Raw genomic sequence first — 25,288 nt, 5'->3', positions numbered from 1 at the left:
AAAGACAAAGTCTCTTTGGGAGGCACCATTCTATTCATTAAGGTTATTAGATCTGAGCTGCTTAAAAATAACCCCTTGGCAACTCTAAAACAGGCATAGACAACAGGCAACTGACGGAATCCTGACACCCCTTTTACTGAAATTCAATGGCCATCTACATAATTTTCTTCTGTCCAGATCTGGAAGCCTATTTTCTTGCCATCCATTCATATTTCCCCTAAATCCCCTCCGTATTTCTTTCATAATCATTTTCTCTAGCAATGCTTCTAATCCTTTTCTTTCTCCCTGCCCAATGTTCTATACTATTCCCCTCTTTGTTCCCACTCCTTTTTCCTGTGCTCTCTCCTGTTAGCCTGAAGTTGCTCAACATATGTTACCCAGGTGAATGAGGGCTTATTGGAGGCGGAGAAAACAGAAGCATAGCTGAGTGTTTGCTCAGAGCAGCTCAAGCCTTTCCAGAAAGAATTGATGTAATGGAACATGTCTGAACACTTATAAAGAATAGTGCACAGGATAATGAGACAGCTGTACAAAAGACAAAGCCTTTGTCTGAGGGCAGAATGAAACACAGAAAGCAGACTTTTCAATTGAAAAGCTTTTCAAGATTTATCTAATCCACTCATTCTCATATCTCAACAATTAATATTCTTTAATATGCTCCAGAAAAAAATTGGATTATCAGCTGTAATGGATATATATACAATTGCTTCCTCTGAAAGGGAACAAACTGCAGGCAAGATAAAGTATTCATTTACATCCAGAAGGCTTCTGACTTTGAAAACTGCCTTCCCTTGCAGAATGCTGCAACTACTTAAGTTATGATGAGCCAATGTTATTTGTGATATCTGCTCACAAATAACCACTGATTGGTGATATTATGATGAACACATTAATTCTGCCTTGCAGCAAATAATTAAGGGAGAGGCATGCTCAGGTTTCATTTACAGGAGATAACTATATGATTAAGCTGCATACTAAGACTTTAGACTTTTAAATTTAAGTATAGTTCAGTGAAACTGTGGAAATATAGGAAGATATTGAGTGCATTAGGAGATGACTGATGTGCTTAAAAATCAAATGGATTATGAAGACATTAAATGCACATACTTATACATATATTTTAAAAATACATATCTGAATGGATAAACAGATCTATGCAAAAAGAGAACATTTAAATCATACTCTACCTATGTTAGGGTGATTTAAAATCTTCATTATCCTTACTTCTCTAAACAGCTAGAAAAGAAAATTAAAAAGTTAATATTACATAGCTAGCAACCGTGAGAATATGCAGATGTAAGAGTGTTACAACTGTAAACATATTTGAAGAGTCTGGAAAATAACAAGTATACCAGAAAAAATAATAATAAAAGCTTTTCCTCTCTCCATATACAAGCAAGCATACTTTGAAGACCAAGTTTTAACACTAAAGAGATTTCAGAAGAATGTTCAATCTTCCTTCACGTTTTCTTAAACTGAACACTGAAGGCACTAGGCTAGGAACCAGGAGGCTGTGAGTTCTAGTCCCACCTAAGGCATGAAAGTTGACTGGGTGACTTTGGACCAGTCATTCTCTTAGCCCAACTCACCTCACAGGCTTGCTGTTGTGAGGAATAGGAGGAGGAGGAGAATATTAGATATGTTCGCTGCCTTGACTTATTTATAAAAGTAATAAAATGGGGAAAAATTATAAACAAAATTTCATACATTTAATTCTTCAAGTGCCAAAGCTAAAACGTTCTAAAATAATTTTAGAGTTTGATGGGAGACTGGAATCTGTCCAGTTCTAAATCAATATCCTAACCCTGTTCCAGAGTTAACAGATGAATTCCTATCTGAGGACTTGCAGGAAGTTGAAGTGAACTAGCTGGTAATGAACAGGATTGCCTGCTATTGGTTTCAGATGAATGTTCTGAGCTGTTGCCTCCATTCAGGATGAGGGTTCACCACATGGAGAAGACAGTGAAGCAAAGGCACTCTGCAAGGCTCCTTGCAAGACAGGGCCCATACCTTGCTGTAATGAGCAACAATGACTGTCTCTACTTAAAGTAGATATAGTAGCTAGGAAGCAAACCTTGGGACAATTGTTCAATAATTCATCCTCCATGTTCCTAAAATATTTTGAATCCCACGACTCCGACTTTAGATTGCAGACTGTCTGACAAATCTTCTGTGGCTCTTTGACCTCAGATCTCCCTGACATCTCTTTTGCATGCTGCTTTCAAAAATGGAAACTTTGGGACTCTAATAAGGTGACTTTTCTTGATTTTGGGAGTTTCTTCCTCACTTATGTGTACATGTTCATTTGGGATCAAGGTTCTTCTCCAAAAGTTCCTCTCCAACTTCTCATATTTTAATGCAGAAATTCAGAATCAATGAGACAAGGAGCCTGATGAGGCAAAGGAAGTTCCCTGAATATATTGGTACTCTTAGCCACCACAATGGTAAATCTGTCTATCGACAATAACTTACAGAAATATTCAAATGTTGAAAAATTCCCTCAACTAAACAAGGATGTATAATATTCTTAGCCATTTTTTTCCCTGCAACCCATTAAACATGTTATACATGTCCGCAATATGCACTGCGCTGCAAGAATTAGAAGGTTTCTAAAAATCACCTCTCCATTCACTGGGAGACATTTTTAATCACCGGAATGACTACCATTAATTAAAGGTTCATAATAATTCAACAATATTTATGTTCTTCCCCTTTACATAACTTGATTTCTTATATTTAATAAGGAACATGACAACAGAAGGTTTTTAAAATTGCATTTATATTTGCTTGTTTCTGTGAAAGCACTTGAACTGTTTTGGACATTTAGGTATTTTAAAAGAAAAGAATGCCTTTTTATTATTTCCTATAAAATATAAGATTCTATTTAAATATGTAACTGGATTGTTCTAAACTGAATACACAATATAGCCTGGGAAACTGAACTGCTTGCTAAATTATTTTCAACTCAAAGTAAGATATTTTCATCAAGATGTTAATAAAGTAAACAATATTCATTTGACAGCTGGGATTTTCAGCTGGAAAGATTCCAAAAGCAAAGACTGATTCCTAAGAAATGCATTATCTACACAATGGTTTTCTTTTTTTGCTTTTAAAGTAACCAAAGTTCCAAGTTGACACTCCAAACGTTTGCTTTGCTATGTTCTGCTCTTAGTAGAGAAAGGAGCAGAACAATTAAATTGTTTTATTTTAAATCAACCCCTGCCTCAGAGATAATGCTATCAAAGTATCGTTTCGTTGTGAATAGAACAGAGTTTTTTTAAAAAAATCACAAGAAATTAGCATTCCAACAATCATCAAACATCTATAAAATTTACTGAATAAATAATAGCATCATTCATAGCTTGGAAATATACATTCAACACAAAATCCACCTCACTGCTTGAGTAAGTGACAATGGGCAAGACAGACTGCTTAACCTTTCCTATACTTCCTTCTACATCTCTCCCTCCTTCAGTTGCTTTTCTACAGAGGATTTTCCTGATACAAATTTGTTACATAACTCAAGGAAACATTTTGGGTGATGGGAAGTTACAAGCATGGCTTATACCTCCTCCACTGATCAGATTCCCAGCCGATTTGTAATCTAGATCTCTAATTTCAATACATATAGTTCCAGCCTGAGAAAATGATATGTGAAGATGTTGTTTTTATCATTTTTATCCATTAATTAAAATGGCAGGCACAATTTGGTTTATACTACAGATTTGGGTATGAGAATGTAGGTATAGTACTTATTTCACATTTTTGACAAAAATTCTGAGCTCAGATCAAGACTAATTTTATTAGATTATATTCCTTCCATTCTATCCATTAGAAGAGAATGGAGTATGATTAAAATGAAATCATATTGAATACATTATTCTTAAAATAATACAATGTTTAAAAATGGAAGACAGAAGTGCCAGAAAAGAATATTCTAAACAAAATAGTATACATAAAAGATGGAATATCTAAAAAACTTACCTTTTGTAGACTAGTTGGATTCAATTGAGTTTTGTCAATTATTTTTATTGCAACCTAGAAAAAATACAATTGTTTGATTTCTCTTAACTGTAGTTGTATTACAAAGCAGAAATATTTGATTGTTAATAGCATATTACCAAACGAACAAACAGTGCACAAAATCAATGTAATGTCAATAGTAATAATAATAATGGCAGGGTATAAAGTGGAATACAAACATAAAAATACAATAAAGAAGAGATCTATTTAATGATACATGTGATTATGGCAGCAAGATTAACTTTTGCTCAAAAGTGGAAAGCCAAAGAAATTCCTGATGAAAATGATGTAATAAAAAAGATATGGACATGCACTGAGATGAATAAACTAACTTTAGAGATGAAAGATAAAGAAGAGATAGAATACTAAAAAGTATGGGATAAATTTTATCAATGGTGGGAAAAAAAGAAGATCTAGAATTAAAAGAGAATAGGGTTGGCAGAGTGGATGACTAGAATTGGAAACCACTGCATAAATGTACAGATATATAGATATGTATATAAAATATGTATTCTATGCCATAATATGTATGACAAACAAGATGGTCGGAACGATCACGCCAGGTCCAATGTTTTAAATAATTTACTTAATAAAATTTTGTTTTTTAAAAAAGTAATAGTAATAGTGGATGACGATATATTGAATATATATGGCACCTAGCTGCCAGTGATTCTGGGCAGTTTACAAATAGTTTAAAACATTAAAAGACAAGATATACAACAAGAGACAAAAATGAAGAATAGAGATGACAAGGATAACAGAAAGGAAAACAACTCATAGATTCTAAAGAGAGTTTATAACAGAACCTTTCTTCAAATCCCCCTTCTAAATACAGTCCATAATCAATATTTGGAATATTTCTTCTGCAGTGACGACAGGTTTTGTTACTAACAATGGACGCTCAAGTTGATATCCAGTGCACAGAAAGTGATCTCTTGAATCTCTCTTTCAAGACACATATAATTTGTTGAATCTAGAATTCTGATAAGCAGAAATATATTTATACACTTCTTCAACATCATGAATTCTCTGCAATCATGACTTTCGTTGTGCCAAACAGGAACATTTTAACTGGTCAAATTAAATCACAGTGGACCTCAAAATTCTGAATTCAATTTTTTTCTTGTCTAAGTTGCTGGTAAGAATCAATCAACCAGCTTTCAAACCTCTCTTCATATAAGCCTCATTCCCCTGATTCAACATCATGCCCAATACAGGTATCGAGAGCTTTTGGAAACTGGGCAGCATACAAATTTAATAATGAAATAAAAATGCATTTGGACAATGCATTACTACTTTGAACTAGGTGTTTATAATATCCTTACTGAATTACAGCTTTATGTGTCTTCAGACTGAATTCACCTTAACACTGTGATGGCAAACCTATGGCATGTGTGCCAGAGGTGGCATGAAGAGTCCTCTCTGTGGGCATGTGAGCCATTGCCCCAGTTCAGCTGTGCGTATGTGCCTCCCAGCGCCTAGCTGGTCCTTGGGTCCCTGCAGTGCATACATGGGGGGCACACACAGAGGTCGCACGCACATGGGCGGGGTGCACATGTGGGGGTTGTGACTGTATGCACAGAGTGCAGGAGGTCACATGCATGGGCATGCGGAGGGTTCGTGTGTGTGCGCACACTTTGGGCATTTGGTACTGAAAAGGTTAGCCATCACTGCTCTAAAATAATTCACTGAGTTGTGTAACAGAACTGCTTGGAAACATCAGCTGGTATAAAAAGACAGCTGTTTGTTTCAAATACTGTTTTCTTTTTGAAAACAGTATTACTATATTTCTACAATAACTAGCAGCAAACAGTAATACTTATTTTCATTTAATTTTTCTTAACAAAAAAAGTTTCCCTGATTTGCCATATGATTTGTATTATCTTTTCTGTTTTCTTTCATTCCTTTCTACTTAGATCTCCTTTGGTTGTAATTTTCTGGCAAAAATCTCCAAAGGACCTTTTCATTAATAAAAGGCATTAGCTAAGACTACTAAATCTATTTGTCAAGCTTCAAAGTGTATCATCTCAACATTATGTTCTACTTGAAGACATACGAGCCACGGTGCCTGCAATTTGGCAGTTCAAATCTCACTAGGCTCAAGGTTGACTCAGCCTTCCATCCTTCCAAGGTCAGTAAAATGAGGACCCAGATTGTTGGGGAAATATTCTGACTCTGTAAACTGCTTAGCGAGGGCTGTAAGGCACTATGAAGCTGTTTATAAATGTAAGTGCTATTGCTGTAAGATACACTGAGTAAAGAGATTGCCTCTAAAAACATGTTTAAGGGAATTTGTCCTTCCAAATGGCATCACAAGAATAGTAAATGTTATCAAAAGTCACCCATTAAAGATGGATGACTCTAAACCTACAAATGAAACAGCAGAAAGAAATTTTGAATGTTGCATATCTGTTTTTTTTACAATTATGTTCTAAGTGATTTCAAAATGTACATATTCCTGCGAAACACAAGATAAATTGCTGCATAACGAGTGACTAATAAAAGACTATTAAATCAGGAGAGTTCCTTGGTGCTCTCTGAGCTTGTTTGTTTTCTTGCATACATTTCATTACCCAAACTAGGTAACATCATCACTAGCACTGATGATGTTACCTAATTTGGATAATGAAATATCTGTAAGAAAACAAGCAAACTCAGAGAACACCAAGGACCCCTCATGTCAACCCTGAGTTACATTTTTTTTTTATTAGTACTATAAAATCATTTTAAGTTCAGGCTGAAAAGGCTCAGTCCTTAATTAGCCAATAAAATATAGTATTGGATTTGGATCTGACGTGGGAAAAATTCTTCAGATTCAGCATTGGCGTATTTGTGCTATACTCTGTATCATTGGCTCTTGAAATAAACTATGCTTTTCCTAGTCATACACAGCAGCTAAGCAGAACTTGTATGAAAAAGTATCAAAATGACGTAGTATTTTACCAGATATAAAATCTAATATCACTAAACAGCACTGCAATAAAATGTGGGCAATAGATCCTACAGCAGGGCATCCTAACCCCCAGGCCGCAACCCACTACCATGCCTTGAGCAGTTCAGAATCAGGCTGAGGAAGTGGCTGTTGAGTACACAGGCATAGGCATTGTGCATTCCCATTTGTGCAAGCAGATGAGCACGGACGTGCATGCTCCATTTGTGCAAACGGCAGGTGTGCCCGCCGCTCCCACAAATGGAGCTGTGCAAATGGGTGCTTGCCCACCACTTGTGCAGAATACCCACCCTCACTTGGTCCGTAAAGCTGGAAAGGTTGGGGAACTCTGTTCTATAGCATCTGTATCACATGGATATAGTCAAGCAGTATATGGAAATTTTTTGTATCTGCGTTCCAAAATGACTTTAATGCAAAAGATCATTAAATTGAGCCTGTAAAGGCCCTTTTCAGCTTAACTACTGTAATATAGCAGTAACACTTAGACTTATATATACTGCTTTATAGTGCTTTACAGCCCTCTCAAAGCGGTTTACAGAGTCAGCATATTGCCCCCAACAATTTGGGTCCTCATTTTACCCACCTTGGAGGGATGGAAGTCTGAGTCAACCTTGAGCCTGGTGGGATTCGATCTGCCAAATTGCAGTAGGAGTAGCTTGCAGTACTGCACTCTAACCACTGCGCCACCGAGGCTCCTTATATGGTTCAATATGGTTCAATATATATTATAAATAAATATATATGAATAAAAATATGGTTCAAGTATCTCACCAGTCTGAACATATAAGATTGCCTGCTCAGGAAAACATTCCTGGATAGTAGAAACTGTACTTGTTGTTTGTGGATATAAGAAAGAAGACAAATGAACATAATGTATCAACCTTTGTATGGGTATTACATATCTGTATCTAACCGGCTGCAGCACCAAGATATTCTGCAGCTGTAGAAAAAAGCTGAAAAAGGCAACCAATGATGAATTGGAGTCATCCATTTACGAAATATGATTACAACCACCGACAAATGATTTTAGAAAAAGATTATACAAATGCATAGGTGATATGGTAATTAGTGGATAGCGGCTACTATCACATTGTCCACTACATCTGCAACCACCTCTAGTATTCTATAATTGCTAGGCAACAGTTGCACAGGGGGCTGCTTTCTTCATACTTTTTAGATCCTTTGCCATCTAGTTGGCCAAATAGAAAAGAGGATATTGGAATAATGGGCCTTGTTCATAGCATAAGTACTCTTGCATTCTTAACTAAGCAACAAAATCCAAATTCATTTTAATGGCAGATTTTTAAAGGATATATAAAGATGCTTTACATAAATACTGCCAAGAATATATATGAAATAAAGAAACCTACATGCCAAACCAATATTTCTATAAAGGAGAATGTTTTAGCTTCTTGTAATGAAAGAAATTTATTGGGATTTCCAAGAACATTAATTTTTATTAGTTTAATTTAGTTTTAATTTACTTTAATTAAATTTTAATTTAATTAATCATTCTCCTTCATGGTTCACTGCCTTCTCATGGTGAAGGAGCTTGTGCAGCTCAATAAAGCTATGAGTTGTATTGTGCAGGGCCACCCAAGATGAATAGGTCATAGAGAGAGGTCTGACAAACTATGGTCCATTGGAGAAGGAAATGACAACCCAATTCCAACATCTTTGCCAGGAAAACCCCAAGGACAGTACCAGAAGGTTAAAGATATGATGCCAGAAGATGAGTCCCTCAGGTTGGACGATGTCCAATATGCTATTGGGGAAAAGTATAGGGTGATTACAAGTAGCTCCAGAAAGAGTGAAGCAGCTGAACCAAAGCTGAAAAAATGCTTAGTTGTGAATGTATCTGATGGTGAAAAGAAAGTCAGATACTATAAAGAATATTGCATAGGAACCTTGAATGTAAGATCTATGAATCAAGATAAACTGGATGGAATCAAACAAAAGAGGGAAAGATTGGTCATTGACATCTTGGGAATCAGTGAACTAAAGTGGATGGGATGGACAAATTTAATTCTGATGATCATTATTTGCTACTGTGGGTAAGAATCCCCTGGAAGAAGTGGAGTAGCCCTCAATAAATGAGTGGGAAAAGTACTTCTGGGGTACAAGCTCAAAAATGACAAATGATCTTGGTTTGAATCCAAGGCAAACTATTCAACATCACAACAATCCAAGTCTATTCCCAACCATGGATGAAGAGATTGAGGTTGACTGGTTCCGTGAAGACCTACAACACTTTCCAGAACTAATACCAAAAAAAGATGCCCTTTTCATCATAGGAGATTGGAATGCTAAAGTAGGAGGTACATTATCAAAAGGTAATGGAAATAACAGGCAATTTTGACCTTGGAGCACAAAGTGAAACAGGGCAAAGGCTAGTAAATTTTATTTTGTTAGAGTTTAGTCAAGAGAACATGCCGGTCATAGCAAATACTCTTTTCCAACAACTGAAGAGCAGATTCTGCTCGTGGACATTGCCAGAAATCAGACTGATTATGTACTTTGCAGCCAAAGATATGGTGAAGCTCTTTACAGTCAATAAAAACAAGACCTGGAGCTGACTGTGGCTTGGATCATGAGCTTCTTATTGCAAAATTCAGGCTTAAAATGAAGAAAATAGGGAAAACAACAAGGTATTCAGGTATGACATAAAGCATATCTCTTATGAATAAACAATGGTGGTGATGAATAGATTTAAGGGACTAGATCTGGTAGACAGAGTGCCTGAAGAACTAGGAATGGAGATTTGTAACAATATACGAGACACAGCAACTAAAACCATCACAAAGGAAAATAAATACAAGACATTGAAGTGGCTGTCTGATGAGGCTTTATAAATAGCTGACAAAAGAAGGAAAGCAAAAAGCAAGGAACAAAAAGAAAGCCTTCTTAAATGAACAATGCAAAGAAATAGAGGAAGAAATAAAATGAGAAAGACTAGAGATCCCTTAAAGAAAATTGGGGATATCAAAGGAACGTTTTGTGCAAAGATGGGCAGAGAAGCAGAGAGATTAAGAGAAAGTGGCAAGAATTACCAGAATAACTATACAAGAAAGATCTTAATGCCCCTGATAACCACAATGGTGTGATCATTCACCTTGAATCAGACATCTTGGAGTACAAAGTCAAGTGAGTCTTAGGAAGCATTACCAACAACAAAACTACTGGAGTTGATGGTATTCTAACTGAACTATTTAAAAATCTAAAAGATGATGCTGTTAAAGTGTAGCACTCAATATGCCAGCAAATTTGGAAAACTCAACAGTAGCCATAGGACTGGGAAAGATCAGTTAACTTTCCAATCCCAAAGAAGGCCAATTCCAAAGAATGCTCAAACTACTGTACAGTTGAGTTCAGTTCACACATTAGCAAGGTTATACTCAAAACCCTACAAGCTAGGCTCAGCAATATGTGAACCAAGAACTACTAGAAGTACAAGCTGGGTTTTGAAGAAGCAGTGGAACTAGAGATAAAGCTGCCAAAATTTGCTGGATTATGGAAAAAGCAAGGAAGTTCCAGAAAAACATCTACTTGTTTCATTAACTATGCTAAAACCTTTGATTGTGTGGATCACAACAAATTGTGGCAAGTTCTTAAATAGATAGGAGTATCAGATCAACTTACTTGTCTTTTGAGAAACTTCTATGTGGGTCAAAAAGCAATAGTTAGAACTGGACATGGAACAACTGATTGATTCAAAATAGAGAAAGGAGTGTGACACGGCTATATATTGTTACCCTGCTTATTTAACACATGCAGAGTACATCTTGTGAAATGCTGGGCTGGATGAATCACAAGCTGGAATTAAGATCACAGGAAGAAATATCAACAACCTCAGATATGCAGACAATATCACTCTAACAGGACAGAGGTCGGCAACCGATGGTCCGCGGACCACTGGTGGTCTGTGAGAAAATTTTGGTGGTTCGCAGTGCAACAGGGGTGATACCAGCAGCGGATGGACTGATGCGTGCAGGGAGGGAAAGTAGCATGCAGATTGCGGCATTGGAGCCCTTTTCGGGTGTTCCCTGTCCTGCGAGGGGGTGGGGGTGGGGGCAAAGGAACCTCTGAACTGGTGTTGCGTCCTGCCTCCGTGCATCGAGGAGGCCGAATGGCTGCCAGCAATGCCCTCAAGTGAAGATGTTGAGAGGGGGAGGCTTGACCCCCTCCCCTCAGGAGCTGCAAAGCGCTCACCGCCCCTCTGGCAGCCACCAAGCCTCCTCCTTCTGGCGAGGAGGAAGCACGGTGTGTTTCTGGCGAGGAGGAAGCACGGTGGCAGGTGGCTTGGCAGCTGCCAGAGGGGCAGTGAGCACGTTGCAGCTCCTGAGAGGAAGGGTCGAGCCTCCCCCGCAACATCTTCACTTGAGGGCATCGCTGGCAGCCTCTTGGCCTGCTCAATGCACAGAGGCAGGATGCAACACAACAGTTCAGAGGTTCCTTTCCCCCCACCCCACCCCTTGCAGGCCAGGGAACACCCGGGAAGGTCTCCGATGCCACGATCTCCCGCATGCATCAATACATCTGCCACTGGTATCACCCTTGTTGCCCCAACCCGCCAGCCATCTGGTCTTCAGCACGTGGCTCGTCGGCATCCGGACATCAGATTCCCACCACCCAGCAGCAGTTCAGAGGCTCCTTTCCCCCCCCCCCCATCCCGGAGAAAGGGGGGGGGAAGAGAGAGATGAGAGAAATGAGATGGAGAGAGAGAGAGAGAGAGAGAGAGAGAGAGAGAGAGAGATGAGAGATCCCGGTGTTTTATTTTCTGTGGGAAACGGGTCCAAATGGTTCTGAGTATTTAAGGTTGCAGAAACAGGCAGCCAAGCTAAGTGCCCTGAAGGATCCCATCCTGTCAGTGGGAGTCCAGGCACTTCAGTGAGCGGCATGCTAGGTTCATATTAGTTCTCCACGGGATTTAAAATTATTAGTTTGGTGGTCCCTGAGGTCCAAAAGGTTGGCGACCCCTGTAATAGGAGACAGTGAAGAGGAGCTAAAGAGCCTCTTGATGAGGTTGAAAGATAAGAGTGCAAAATTTGGCTACAAACTCAATATTAAAAAAAAACTAATGTCATGGCATCCTTTCCCTTCCTAGCAAATAGAAGAGGAAGAAATTGAAGAAATGACAGATTTTATTTTATTAGGCTTCAAGATCACTGCAGGTGGCCACCACAGCGGTGAAATTAAAAGACATTTGCTTCTTGGGAGGAAAGCTATGGTAAAACAGCATATTAAAAAGCATCACCTTGCCAATAAAGGTCGATATAGTCAAAGCTATGGTTTTCCTAGTAATAATGTATGGCTGTGACAGTTGGACCATAGGCTGAGTGCTGAACAATTGATGCTTTTGAATTTAGTGTTGGAGAAGACTCTAGAGAGTCCCTTGGACTGGAAGGATATCAGTGAATCCCAAAGAAAATCAACTCTGACTGTACTTTGGAAAACAGATAGTGAAGTTAAAGCTCAAATACTTTGGCCAACTAATGAGAAGAGAGGATTCACTGGAAAAGACCCTGATGTTGGGAAAGATTGGAGGCAAAAAGAGAAGGGGACAGCAAAGGATGAGATGGTTAGATAGCGTCACTGATGCAATGAACATGAATTTGGACAAATTCCAGGAGACAGTGAAGGATGTGCTATGGTCCACGGGGTCATAAAGACTTAGCGACTGAACAACAACCACAGTTTAATCTAGCAACATTTAATCAACCTTTTAGTTGTACTGCTAACACACTTCGTTAGTATTAATTATACAGAAAAAACATCCTATTAAATTTATGCAAAGTTCATTTTTTTTAATTATTAAAAATTATTGTATTAGGAAATTTATCTTGCAAATTTTTTTAAAAAATGACTTTACCTCTCTGCCAGTAAGGATGTGTCTGGCCAGTTTCACTTTTGCAAAATTTCCCTTTCCAATTGTCTTAAGGAGTCTGTAATTCCCAATATGAGGCTGCTCATCTGCACAGGAAGCTATAGAATTCCTACAGCGAGCCCCAGACCGACTAGTTCGGGAGGAAATTTCCTGTCGTCCTTCACTGTGAGAGGTATGCTATAATAAAAACAGAAAAACTTAGGATACACTGTGACACAATAGACTCTAGAACTTGATATCAGATTAGGAGATACAGAACAAATAGGCACCAATTTAGATGACATTAAAACAGTTCATGTATATAAGTTATGATAGCCAAATTAAAACTTTGATATTTAAGCAGAAAATATTTCTGTTGATACTTTTGGAAAAGCAAACAAGCAAACACCTGATATTTTCCCACTTTTGCAGTCTGCCTATTGAACAATCTCAACAGCTATTAGGGACAAGATGGATTACCCATGGATTTCATACTTTGATTTCTAAAATGTTATTTTAAATATAGTATAACACAATAGTATTTTTAATGAATAGACACTCTTGTTGAATATTTAAATCAGCAATACCAATATAGGCATTTCCTGCAATGATTTGGAGAGATTCTGTTGCTTTCCACCATATTTCACATTTTAGTATGATGTAAAGTCAATATCTTGCATAATTATTTAAAATCTTTGATAATATGACTTATAGCACTTTTGCCCTAGCTGCAAAAAGAAAAAAAAATCAAACCAACCATGCGCCCAACCTCTTTTTTAATTAAACTTGGAGACAAAACTAAGACATTATATTTAGGAATCATTTTCCACTATTTTTTTTATAATTGGATATGCAAACTTCATGATTTCCAAAGAAAGTAAAGTCCTTCCTTCTTCCCCACAACCACTTTTAAATAAAACTTTGCTTAATGAAGAAATTTAGAAATCTTGAAACAATTTTATACATTAGGTTGGTCCCAATACATATCCTGTATGACCTTGGATTTTGGAATTTTCATTAATGATCAATACTACATTTATTCCTTCCTTCCTTCCTTCAATTGCCCACTTGTCAAATGGTTTTTATTTTATTCCCAGTCAAGGAAGTCTAGGCTCCATCTATGTAATCCTTCTGTTGACAGAATAAAGCACATTTATTCAGAAAACTTTCTTGCTTTTAAGCTGCTGTGAGTTTTATTTTAAGGGGAGCTATTAACTTCTCTCTGAGTTACTTTAGTGTTGTAATCATAATTTCATAATTTATACTTTTACTGCTGATAATCTTAAGCACCCTTTTATTTTACCAGTGAAATATTTGCTTTAAATATATAATAAACATCCATGTATGGTCAAAATATTTCCCCCTGTTTTTAGTAACCTAAATTAGACAATTTATTGTATGCATAAACTGGCCATTACAATATCATACACAAATCAACCTTTTAGGCGTTACAATTTTGATTCTGTTATTGGAATTACAATAAAGTGGCATTGCCACATGTATTTTATGAGTCCCTTTTCTTTACAATAATATTCTCGCATAATTGTTTCTTCATGTTCTTCGTTATATTTACATTTAGTATTTCCTTTATATTTTTTATTTATTTAAAACATTTATAGAGCTGCCCATCTTCTAACCAACTCTGGATGGCTCCCAATCAAAAATTAAAACAACATATAAAATCATAGTAAAAATATAAAACTAAACACATTAAAACATTAACAACAAAAACCTGGTAACAAGTCAAGCTTCTATATGTGCAGTCATAATAGTATCCCAGCACTTGGGGAAAATATTTAACAATTAATTTCCTAAATTTTACGATTATTCATACTATTCTACATGTCCTTACACCTCCCCCAAATATCTTTCCAATTCTTTTTCATTTTCTAAACTGTTGCAGTAATTTATCTATGCATTAATTTCAATGTCGTTCTTTCTACAAAATAATGAACAATACTGTAATGTATTGTAAATCTAAAAGTAAGTAGATGTAAATGTATTGATATGTCTCTAAATGTTCTGCAACAGTTTAATCAGGTTTTGTGCTTTTCATTGTCTAATAACAGCAATACTTAAATGAATTCATTCTCCCCAATTACTTAAGATTAGAGAAATACTGGTGATCGAGTAGACCAAGAGTAGATTTTTCATGAATATCATTTTAGTCTTGGTACTGATACTAAAATCTGATTTCTGTATTAGAATGTGTGCTCAGAAACTCCATATTTTTAAATTTATATGGTTACATGCCTGAATAAGTATTCAGCAACTGGCTTCAACTGGCAGCCTTCGGGGCTATATTAAAAAAAAAAAACAAGTTCCTGCAAGTTTCAAATTGTCTCATCCCAACATAATGATGCTACAAAATCATCAACCTTCATTCAGTGATTGAAGTCACTTGTTTTTTCAAACCATTTACAAATGTCAACTAATCACAAACTACTTAAGAAGCTATCCTTGAATATTTTTTGCATAGTGTTCCTTTCCTTGCAGTGCTCCATTAGACATAGTTAAGTAGCCCAGCATCTATCTTTTAGTCAACTTAGAATTATTTAATTTAACACTTTATGCTACCTTAATTTACTTATAAAATTTATATAGCTACCCATCTTATAACCAACTCTGGGCAGCTCTGAATCAAAAATTAAAACAACATACAATGGTACCTTGGTACTCAACTGCTTCAAAACTCATAGAATTTAGTACTTGACACATTTTGATGTGAAAACATTGTCCTAGTACTCATCCTTTTTTGGTACTTGATGCGCTGTGATAGGAAAAGGGCGACAGGTGTGGAGAATGGACCAGAAGTTGGCCATTCTGGAAAAGTTGCTGACATAAGAAAAGGACAAACAGAAAATCCTTCCTAACCAAAACAAAGGGTCATGTGGTAAATCATGTGGTTTGTTTGGCATTCCTTGTTTTTAGTACTCATCACAGCTCTCATAACCAATTAACAATGAGTCCCGAGGTACCACTGTACAAAAATATTAAAATTATAAAACCAAATACATTAAAACATTAAAAACAAGAAAGTCTGGTGCCAAATCAAACTTTCAACACACAATCATTTAATCTTATCCCAGTAGTTAAGGGAAAAGCCAGGTCTTCAGAAGCTCACTCTCATTGAAGGGACCTAGGATTCAACCATTCTTTCCATATCAACACCAAGACCAGCCAGAGAAAGGAGGAGAATCACCACAGTGTTTCATACTCCCAATTTTCAAAACCAATCCAGAAAAATAGCAAGATTGATGATATTGGAAGTTGCTACAAGATCCAGGTGGGCCAGAAGAGTCACACCAACTCTATCTCAAGCCCTCCACAAAGGTCATCAACAAGTGTGACTAATGCCATTTCAGTGCTGTGTTCCGGCCTGAAGCCAACTGAAAAGGTCCAAATAATTCACTTCATCCAAAGCCCTTTGTAGTTGTGCATCAACCACCCTTCAACAAACTTCCCCACAAAAGGAAGATTGGAGACTGGACAAAAGTTGTTCAATACTATGGAGTGCAAGGATGGCTTCTTGAGAAGGGGGTGCACAACTTTCTGTCTGTCCCTTTTCTTATGTCAGCAATCTTCCCAGCATGGCTGACTCGGCAGCCGCCACCCTTTTCCTATCATGATGCATCAAGTACCAACAAAAGGATGAGTATCAGGACAAATGACAGCTGTATTTTCTCTCCTACAAAGAGACATCGATCACTGCTTGGACTCAACCACATGCCATTTCCCAGGAGGCCTTAATCAACCAGGATGGGCATGGATTCAGAATATAGGTGGCAGAACTACCAGTAGTAGTTCCAAGGACCCTGTCCATTTTGTCAGTAACAACTGGCTTGAACTCCCCCCAGATAACAAGATTCAGACCCATCTCCATCACCTTCAAGGGGGTCTTATTAACTTTCAAGTAAGTGAACATTATTCAACTTTTTTTCACAAGTAACAAAATATTTTGAGCACATCTAAAAGCCTTTGAGTCAAAATGCAAACAAACAAAGCAAGATACAGGAGAGAAAACTGACATTAAAAGTTAATGTTCTAACAATATTTTTTCACAGAAAAATGTGAAAAAGGTTAAGACTTAAAGTAAGCGTATATTGAGAAATCAGCAATGTATAGGGAAGCATAAATAGCAGAGATAAAAAGTGACGAATTCCTCCTGAAAGAATCCAAAGTAAAGAATTTTATATAAGATTACATAATCCTAGGTAAATAAGAATGGTAAATTTCACCATTATTTCACTATTCTATTTCAAAACATCCAAGCTTACAAAGTATTCCTGGAAAGGATTGGTGATTTTACTAACTACCTCCTTCTTAGCAACTGGATACCCTTTTATTTTCTGGTGATTTAGAATAAAATCCACAAACTAAGAACAGAGAAATAAATTTGATAGTTAATACTGTATATTCAGAAGACAGATAAAAGCCTGATTTTTGGACAAAAAAATATAACCCACCTTTTCACAAAAGTTTTCCCCTACAGATGTTCCAGCATCCTTTTTCATTAAGAAATAGGTGTAGTGAAAGCAAGAAGAGAAAAATAAATAGAAATAAACTTGTCAAAAGGTGCTGCTGAATTTTATCAAAGGGATATTTATATATTCTTTTTATTGAAATATTTCAAAAAGTTATAAGGACATATTAACAATGATTAAAACAGGACATTATCATTAACATGCATGATAAACTACTAGTTATTCTACAGAAATACTAAGAGATCAACAGTTAAGACACATGGTTGGTTATAAACCTGCTGTCAGCATTCCAAGGAAAATCCATTCCTGTCAGTAACTCCAAGACAAACATAATCTCAAAGTACTTTTATTAGAATAGCATCTGGCACATTCTGTGGAATTCTGAAACTAAAAGTTTCCCAGCTTCCCCACAATGTCCCAACCTACAACCATCCCCTTTTTACTCGTCATCACATCACATGAACCAATCCCAAAGTAAGTTCCAATTCTTTCTGCGCCACACTCTTTAACCTTGAACTATCAAAACAATATTATTTTGTCTGCTAAGAGCTATTCAATTAACACCACCCCCTCCCACTTTCCCCAGATATGTGGCAGCGATGAATGATGATTCCATAGCTGACACTTGCTAAAAGAAATTTTTTTTTTAATGATAGAATGGTTAGGAAATGAAACTGTATTGTATTTTTATAGGAATTTCTATTTATTGTCCATCTTTAAAATTTTATTTTTAAAAACACCTATCATAAATTGCTGGACAGAAAAATACATATATTTGGACTATTATGTATAATCCTAACAACACATGTCTAATAATAAGTTATTTTTTTTTAATTTTTATTGGTTTTTAAAACAAACATAAACAAAACATCAAAACATCAAATCATCTTCCATATATGTACATACAGTGTGCCAGTTGGTTTACAAATTGTTTTGTGCTTCCATTTCATAGTCTTCAATTATAATTACATTGTATATAATCCCCTTTTCTCAATCAATATATTAAATACATTAATATCATTATTAATCAATCATTTGACTATACTTTTATTCATTCATGTTTTCCAAAATGATCATATTTTACTTAATTTGTTTTATAACAATTCGTATCATCGTCCCAGATCTATCCTAGAATCATTTTGTAGATATGAGAAAATACATCTTTACATCTTTATTATTTTCTAAAAGACTACAAATTTCATTACTATATTTTATTGTCTAACCATTGATAGAATAGATCCCAATTTTATAAAGTTGTTTATCCTCTTGTTCTCTAATTTCAAGTGTCAATCTACTCATTTCAGCACATTCCAATATTTTCTTAATGATTTCCTCCTGTGATGGTATTTTCTCATTTTTCCAGTTTTTAGTAAATACAATCCTAGCCGCTGTTAATACATTTACAATCAGGTATTTCAAGTCTTTATATATATTTCAGGTAAAATTCGCAATAAAAATATTTCTGGTTTCAAATCTATATGCTTTTTTGTCATTTTTTCCAACCACATGTGGATTTTAGTCCAGTATTTTTTAGCATCCACACAAGTCCACCACATATGGTAATATGAGCCAGGTATCTGATGACATTTCCAACATTTTTCGGATTTATTCTTGAACATTCTTGCTATTCTTGTTGGGGAAAGTGCCACCTGTAAAACATCTTATACAAATTTTCTTTATATGCTGTTGACATTGTCATTTTGTAATTTTGAGACCACAATTTTTGCCACTTCTCAAGATCAATCCCATATCCAAAATTCTTCCCCCAAGTGACCATAGTTTCTTTAACTTGTTCTTCTTCTAGTTTAATTTCTAATAAATATCCATACAATTTTTTAATTACCTTTTCATCAGTACCTGTCAAAATCTTATCTAAGTCAGTCAGTTTATCATAGAAACCTTCTGTTTTAGACTCTTTATCATACCTTGAATGTATTTGCGCATATGAAAACCAATTCATCTTTATACCTTGTTCCTCTAGTTTTTGTATAGATTTAAGTTCACCCTTTTCATTCAATATTTCACCATATCTGTTTGTTCCTTTTTGTATATTATAAGATAAGAAAATGCTTCAATAGTCGATAGCCAGACTGGAATTTTCAAATAACATTGTCTTTTAATCTTCTCCCAATTTAACCACAGAGACTCCCGTATATAATGTCTTCTAAAGTACCCCTGTGTTTTAGTTCCTTTATACCATAAAAAAGCATGCCACCCCAACAACAGGTCATGTCCTGCTAATGTGAACAATCTAGTATTTCTTAATGTTATCCATTCCTTAACCCACATCAAATTTGTAGCTTGGTAATACAAGTCCCTTAGGCAAACCAAATCCTCCTCTTATTCTAGCATCTTGCAAAAGTTTTAACTTTATTCTCGCTTTCTTACCTTGCCATATATATTTCAACACAATTTTATTTAAATCTTCAAAGTAGTCTTTTCCAAGCCTAATTGGAATTGTTTGAAACAAATATAAAATTCTGGGTAATATATTCGTCTTGATTGTTGATATTCTCCCTATTAATGACAGTTGTAAATTTTCCCATTTCGCCAAATCTAGCGCTATCTGCTGTTTAAGTTTAAAATAATTATTCTCTTTTAGTGTACTGCATCTTGCTGTCAAGTATATCCCCAAGTACTTGATCTCATCTGTGACCTGAATTTTCAATAGGTCTGTCAATTCTTCCTTTTGTCTTGATAGCATATTCTTTGTCTTATCTTTATTTATTTTCAAACCAGCCACCGTTCCATATGTCTCTATCTTTTCTATCAATTTTGATGCTGTTTCTAGTGGGTCTTCTAAGATAAAAACCAGATCATCTGCAAATGCTTGCAACTTAAATTCTTCCTTTTTAATTTTCATCCCTTTTATTTTCTTTTCATCTGTAATATTTCTATTTAGCACTTCCAAAGTTAACACAAACAACAGAGGTGATAGTGGGCACCCTTGTCTTGTTCCTTTTCTTATATCGATAGATTCTGTCAGTTCTCTCTCTATCATTACCTCTGCCGTCTGCTTATGATATATAGCTTCTATTGCTTGAATAAATTTTTTAGCAAAGCCATCTGTTCCAGCAGTAGTAACATGAATCGCCAATTCATATTATCAAATGCCTTCTGTGCATCTAGAAATATCAAAGACATTTGCTTTTTTGGATGTGCCTCGTAGTATTCCAAAGTCGCCAAGATTACTCTCATATTGTCTTTGATTTGTCTCTTTGGTAGAAATCCATTTTGGTCAGGATGGATAAAATTATTTAAATATTCTTTAAGTGTTTCTGCCAATATTGAAGAAAAGATTTTATAATCTGCATTTAGTAGGGAGATAGGTCTATAGTTCTTGATTTGTAATGGATCGGTCTCCTCTTTTGGAACAAGTGTGATATAAGCTTCTGACCATGATTTAGGTATCCTCTTCTTTAACATAACTTCATTCATAACCTCTAGCAATGGAAAATTCAATGATTCTTGCAATGTTTTGTAAAATTCTGCCGGAAGTCCATCTGGGCCTGGTGCGTTTCCATTATTTTGTTTCTTAAATGCTTCAGTTAACTCCATCATCGTTATATTGCTTTCTAACATTGTTTCAATCTCTTTAGGTATCTGGGGTAAATTAGCATTCTGTAAATACTGTTTAACTCTTTCCTCATCAATATTCTCTTGTGTGTATAGTTTCCCATAATAATCTTGAATAATTTCCTTCTTCTCTTTACTACCATAGCAAACTTGGCCTTGGTCATCTATTAATTGCAATATTTTCCTTGATTCTTTCTCCTGTCTCAATTTATATGCTAACCATCTACCTGGTTTATTTGCATGTTCAAAATAGTTCTGTTTGGCAGCTCTAATTTTTTGTGCTAATTCTTCTTTTTCTATTAGACCCATTTTATGTTTGGTTATATCCATTTTTAGCTTAATGTCCTTTCTCTGTGGCATTTTCTGTAGCTCTTTTTCAAGTCCTTTATACCCATCTTCTAATGCCTTAGAGGCTCATCTTTTCATGGTATTTCTTTTCCTTGTATAGTCTATTATCAAGCACATGCCTGGCACATGCCTTCATTGTATCCCATACATTCTCGATTGGTGTATCTTCTTTTTTGTTTTCTCCAAAGAAAAAGGCCAATTCTTTCTCCATCCACTGTGTGAAGTCTTTTCCCTTTAAAATAGTATTATTTAACATCCATCTAGATCTTCTTCTTTGTCCTTTCCATTTAATTGTCATTGGATTGTGATCTGCCCAAGTACTTGTTTCAATATTTATTTCTTGAATATTAGTTAACAATTCTGGTGACATCCATATCATATCTATTCTGGACCATGATAAGTGTCTATTTGAGTAGAAGGTATATTGTTTACTTTTAGCATTTCTTTCGCTCCATGTATCTTTTAAGTTTATTTCATCTACCATTTTAAAAAAAGATTTAGGGAGAGTCTTTCTATTTTGCTTTATTGTTTTCTGTGTTGTGTAGTCCAGTTTATTGTCTACAATTCCATTAAAATCTCCCATCATAATTATATTAACATAGTCCAGTTCAACTATTTTCATACGTAATTTTTTATAGAATTCTTCTTGATTGTCATTCGGGGCATAGATTGCAATCAGGAGTGTTTTTGTATTATTGTCCATTATTTCCACCATTAATATTCTTCTGTCGTCATCAGTATAAATCAATTTCGCTGAGATGGTCTCTTCAATATATAAAACCACTCCTCTTTTCTTACATTGTGTCAAGGAAGTGAATATTTTCCCTAATTTTGGCTGTATCAACAATTGTTCATATTGTTTTTTAATATGTACTTCTTGTAGGCAGATTATATCAGATTTTAATTTCTCTAATTTATGAAAGATTTTACTTCTTTTAACGGCTAAGTTAAGTCCATTTATATTAATTGTAATCATTTTTTTCTCTTCCATGGTTATATTTTGTAATTAGGTTTGACAGCTCTCATTGATCTTGGTTCATGTTGTTCTTTGGCTTCCTCCTTTCCACCTACTGCACCTTCTTTTTCAGTCATCATTTGGGAGTCCTCTTGAAATTCAATTAGTGAAATTTCTTTTTCTGCCTCTTCCTCCCCTCTGGAAAATTTTGTGTAAAATGATTCAGCTTTCTCAATTGAATCAATTCTATATCTCTGTTCTTGCCATGAAAACATTAAAACTTCTGGAATCAGCCATCTATAATTCACCTCTTTTTAAAGTAACAATTTGGTCAAGAATCGGTATTCTCTTCTCATCTCTCTCACTCTTCTGGGTACTTGTTTTAAGACCACAATCTCCTTATCTTTGTATTTCAATGTTTTCTCTCTTGCCACTTGCAATATTTGCATTTTAATGGCTTTCTTTGTAAATCTGATGTGAACTTCTCTTGGTAAGCTATTTCTCATCGCATATCTTGTGAAGACTCGATAAACCTCATCTATTCCATCCATCATCTTCTCTTCAGTTATTTCCAAAGCTTCAGCCAATATTTCTATCATTATCTCAGCTAGATTTTGTCCTTTTTCTTCCTCTGTTTTGGAATCTAAAATAAAATTCTGATCTGTCCATCTCCCATCTCAGCATATCACTTTTATCTTGTTCAACCACAGTTAATCTGTTTTCAATCTCTCCAATCTTCTTGTCTCTTTGTTTATCTTCTTCAATTTTTTGGAGTCTCTCATCATACTTCATCATCATTTGTTGGATGTTCTCCACTTTTACATCGGTTTTCCCTGTTCTTTGTTCAATATTCTCTGTTCTTTGTTCAAATGTTCTCTATTCTCTTTTCAATATTCTCTGATCTTGTTTGAATGTTTTGAATTCCTTGCATAATCATCTGTAGGGTCACTTTTTCTTGTTCTTTTTCTTGCCTTAATATTGTCTGTATTAAATGTTGTCCTCCATGGTGGAGAGGAAGAAGTAGAAGTTGAGGGACCAGGAGCTGTTAATTTCCTACTCATTTTGAGCAATTCAAAATCTTCAGGTTCTTCTAGACCTTAATCCAATTGTGAAATAACCAATTGTAGTTCCAAATAAAAATAGTTGGAAAAAAGAAGCCAAATAGTAATAATAATAAAAAAAGATAAAAAATTTCTTCAAGTTCTTGTATACCTTAATCCAATCGGCTGGTTAGATAACAATAAAAATTCAAAAATGAATTTTTGAAGGGACAGACCATAAACACACAGAAAAAAGAAAAAGTTGTAAAATCCTAAAAAAGGCGAAAAAGTGAAGAATAAAAGGCTAAAAAAAGAAAGGAAAAATTCTTCAGGCTCTTCAACACCTTAATCCAATTAAGAGGTCTCAAATATAAAACGATGCATAAAAATAATCCAAAAAAAGAAAAAATCAATATGGGAGGTAGATGGAAAGACAAAAATACCAGAAAGGGAGAGAGAGAGAGAAAAAGCTACTCCCTTAAAAAGAAAAAGAAGGGAAACATTAATACTAAAACTTTTCCTTTAAAATAAAAAGCGTAGAAATTTAACTTCCAAAGACAAGAAAAAACAAAAACAAAGACAAGTTCCAAAGAGCTGAAAATCCAAATAGCTATTACAAAAAAAAGTAAACGGATGAGGAGGGATAGCACAGCTTAAAAAAAGTAAAAAGAGCACACTGCACTTTGTTTAATTATCCAAGGCTCTTGTTATAACTCTCTTCTCCAAAGACTTATCACCTTTTCTTTTCCTATAAGTTTTAACACCAGACTCCAGCTGTTGATAGAAACCCAGAAGAGCACCAGCAATAATACTCTCCCGTGCTCTTCCCTCTATCTTATCAAACAGGCAATGTCCTTAAAAAGAAGTCTCAGTTGTTTCTCAGCTTTGTCTGGTCAAAAGAGAGATAGAATATTTCCAAGTCTCTAGTTGGCAATGTTACAAAGTTTAGCTTTCACTTTCCCCCTCCTTTTCCAAGTAAAATATAATAAGAATTAATTAAAAAAAGAAAAAGTTTAAAAAAAAACTAAAAGGGAGTCTCAGGCTTAAAACATTATAAAGTCAAAAAGGGGAAAAGAATAGATAAAAAGAAGAGAAAAAAAACAGTCCAGTTTCAAAATATAAGATCATGTGTAGAAAATCCAGCAATGAAAATAAAATAAAAATATTACTTTGACATTCCTGTTTAAAATCGCCACTTAATCAATTCTGTCAAAACTTTTACAGATTCTTTCTTTTCCTTAGGATGTCCTTTCAAATCTTAAAATAAAGAAAAAGTTCTCACCAAACCAGCACACTCTCTCTTTCCGTTTTCTTTCGATTCGGAGCTGTCCCAACTTCAGCAGCTTTAATGGTTGCCTCTTTGCCGCTGGCAAAAAGAGCTTCTCCTGGATCTACCAGGGACTTTGTGGTATCCCTGGGATTGACAGGATGCGCTCTTTACATTCACTGTCTCTTCGGGACGGTTTAGATCCACTTGGACCGTCCAGGAGCAAAGATATCGGCAGCGATCTCAGACGTCCAAGATCGCATGACGTATCGTCGCAATGCCAGCTCCGCCCTCCTCTAATAGTACTATCTAATAGTAAGTTCTTTGACTATATGGTTAGTCATCTCCAGAGGTCAAGTTCAAAATTATTTCAAAATATGATAATTATTATATTATGAACCAATATCCATATACTGTGAATGGATCATGCATATGTGCTTTCACACTCTGCCTGGGCAAATAAAAATCATATTTGCCCTCCATACATTCTGCTTACTTAACTTAACAACATGAAAGAATGGAAAATGACATTTCTAGGAAAAATCCGTTTTCACAAGACTATTGACCTAGATATTATTCCTTTCTTTTGTAACTCCTTACCAAGTACAGATAGTCCTCGCTTAACAAGTATTCATTCAGCGATCATATGAAATTGCTGAATGAATTGTATTTAGATCTGGTCCTTGAAATTTCTGCCACTGCAGATCCTGTGGTCACGTGATCAAAATTCAGGCACTTAGGGTGAGCGGTGGGGGGCATAGCCAGCTTAACTTGTGTGATCA

At 35.5% G+C, this 25,288-nt stretch overlaps 1 protein-coding gene across 11 annotated transcripts in view; it reads right to left on the bottom strand.

The window, feature by feature from the left end:
• Positions 1–25,288, bottom strand: part of MARK3 (microtubule affinity regulating kinase 3) — a 68,613-nt gene that overhangs the window by 32,264 nt on the left and 11,061 nt on the right. For 4 of the 11 annotated variants that reach the window (XM_087922228.1, XM_087922230.1, XM_087922229.1 and 1 more), the window contains exons 2-5: positions 17,303–17,341; positions 12,843–13,034; positions 3,985–4,038; positions 1,188–1,236 (exon numbers count right to left, since the gene is read on the bottom strand). In XM_087922228.1, the coding sequence (XP_087778354.1) occupies positions 1,188–1,236; positions 3,985–4,038; positions 12,843–13,034; positions 17,303–17,341 (334 nt within the window). Of the gene's footprint in view, positions 1–1,187; positions 1,237–3,984; positions 4,039–12,842; positions 13,035–15,089; positions 15,135–17,302; positions 17,342–25,288 lie in introns of all 11 variants that reach the window. The other 7 variants (XM_026698552.2, XM_026698554.2, XM_026698553.2 and 4 more) reach the window with 2 other exon arrangements.

This window comes from Pseudonaja textilis, chromosome 1 (assembly GCF_049901715.1).
Source record: "Pseudonaja textilis isolate UNSWEBS1 chromosome 1, rPseTex1.2, whole genome shotgun sequence".
In the NCBI taxonomy this organism is placed as follows: Eukaryota; Metazoa; Chordata; class Lepidosauria; order Squamata; family Elapidae; genus Pseudonaja; species Pseudonaja textilis.
Note: the sequence above shows the minus strand (reverse complement) of the source record. Positions and strands in the feature narration are given on the sequence as shown.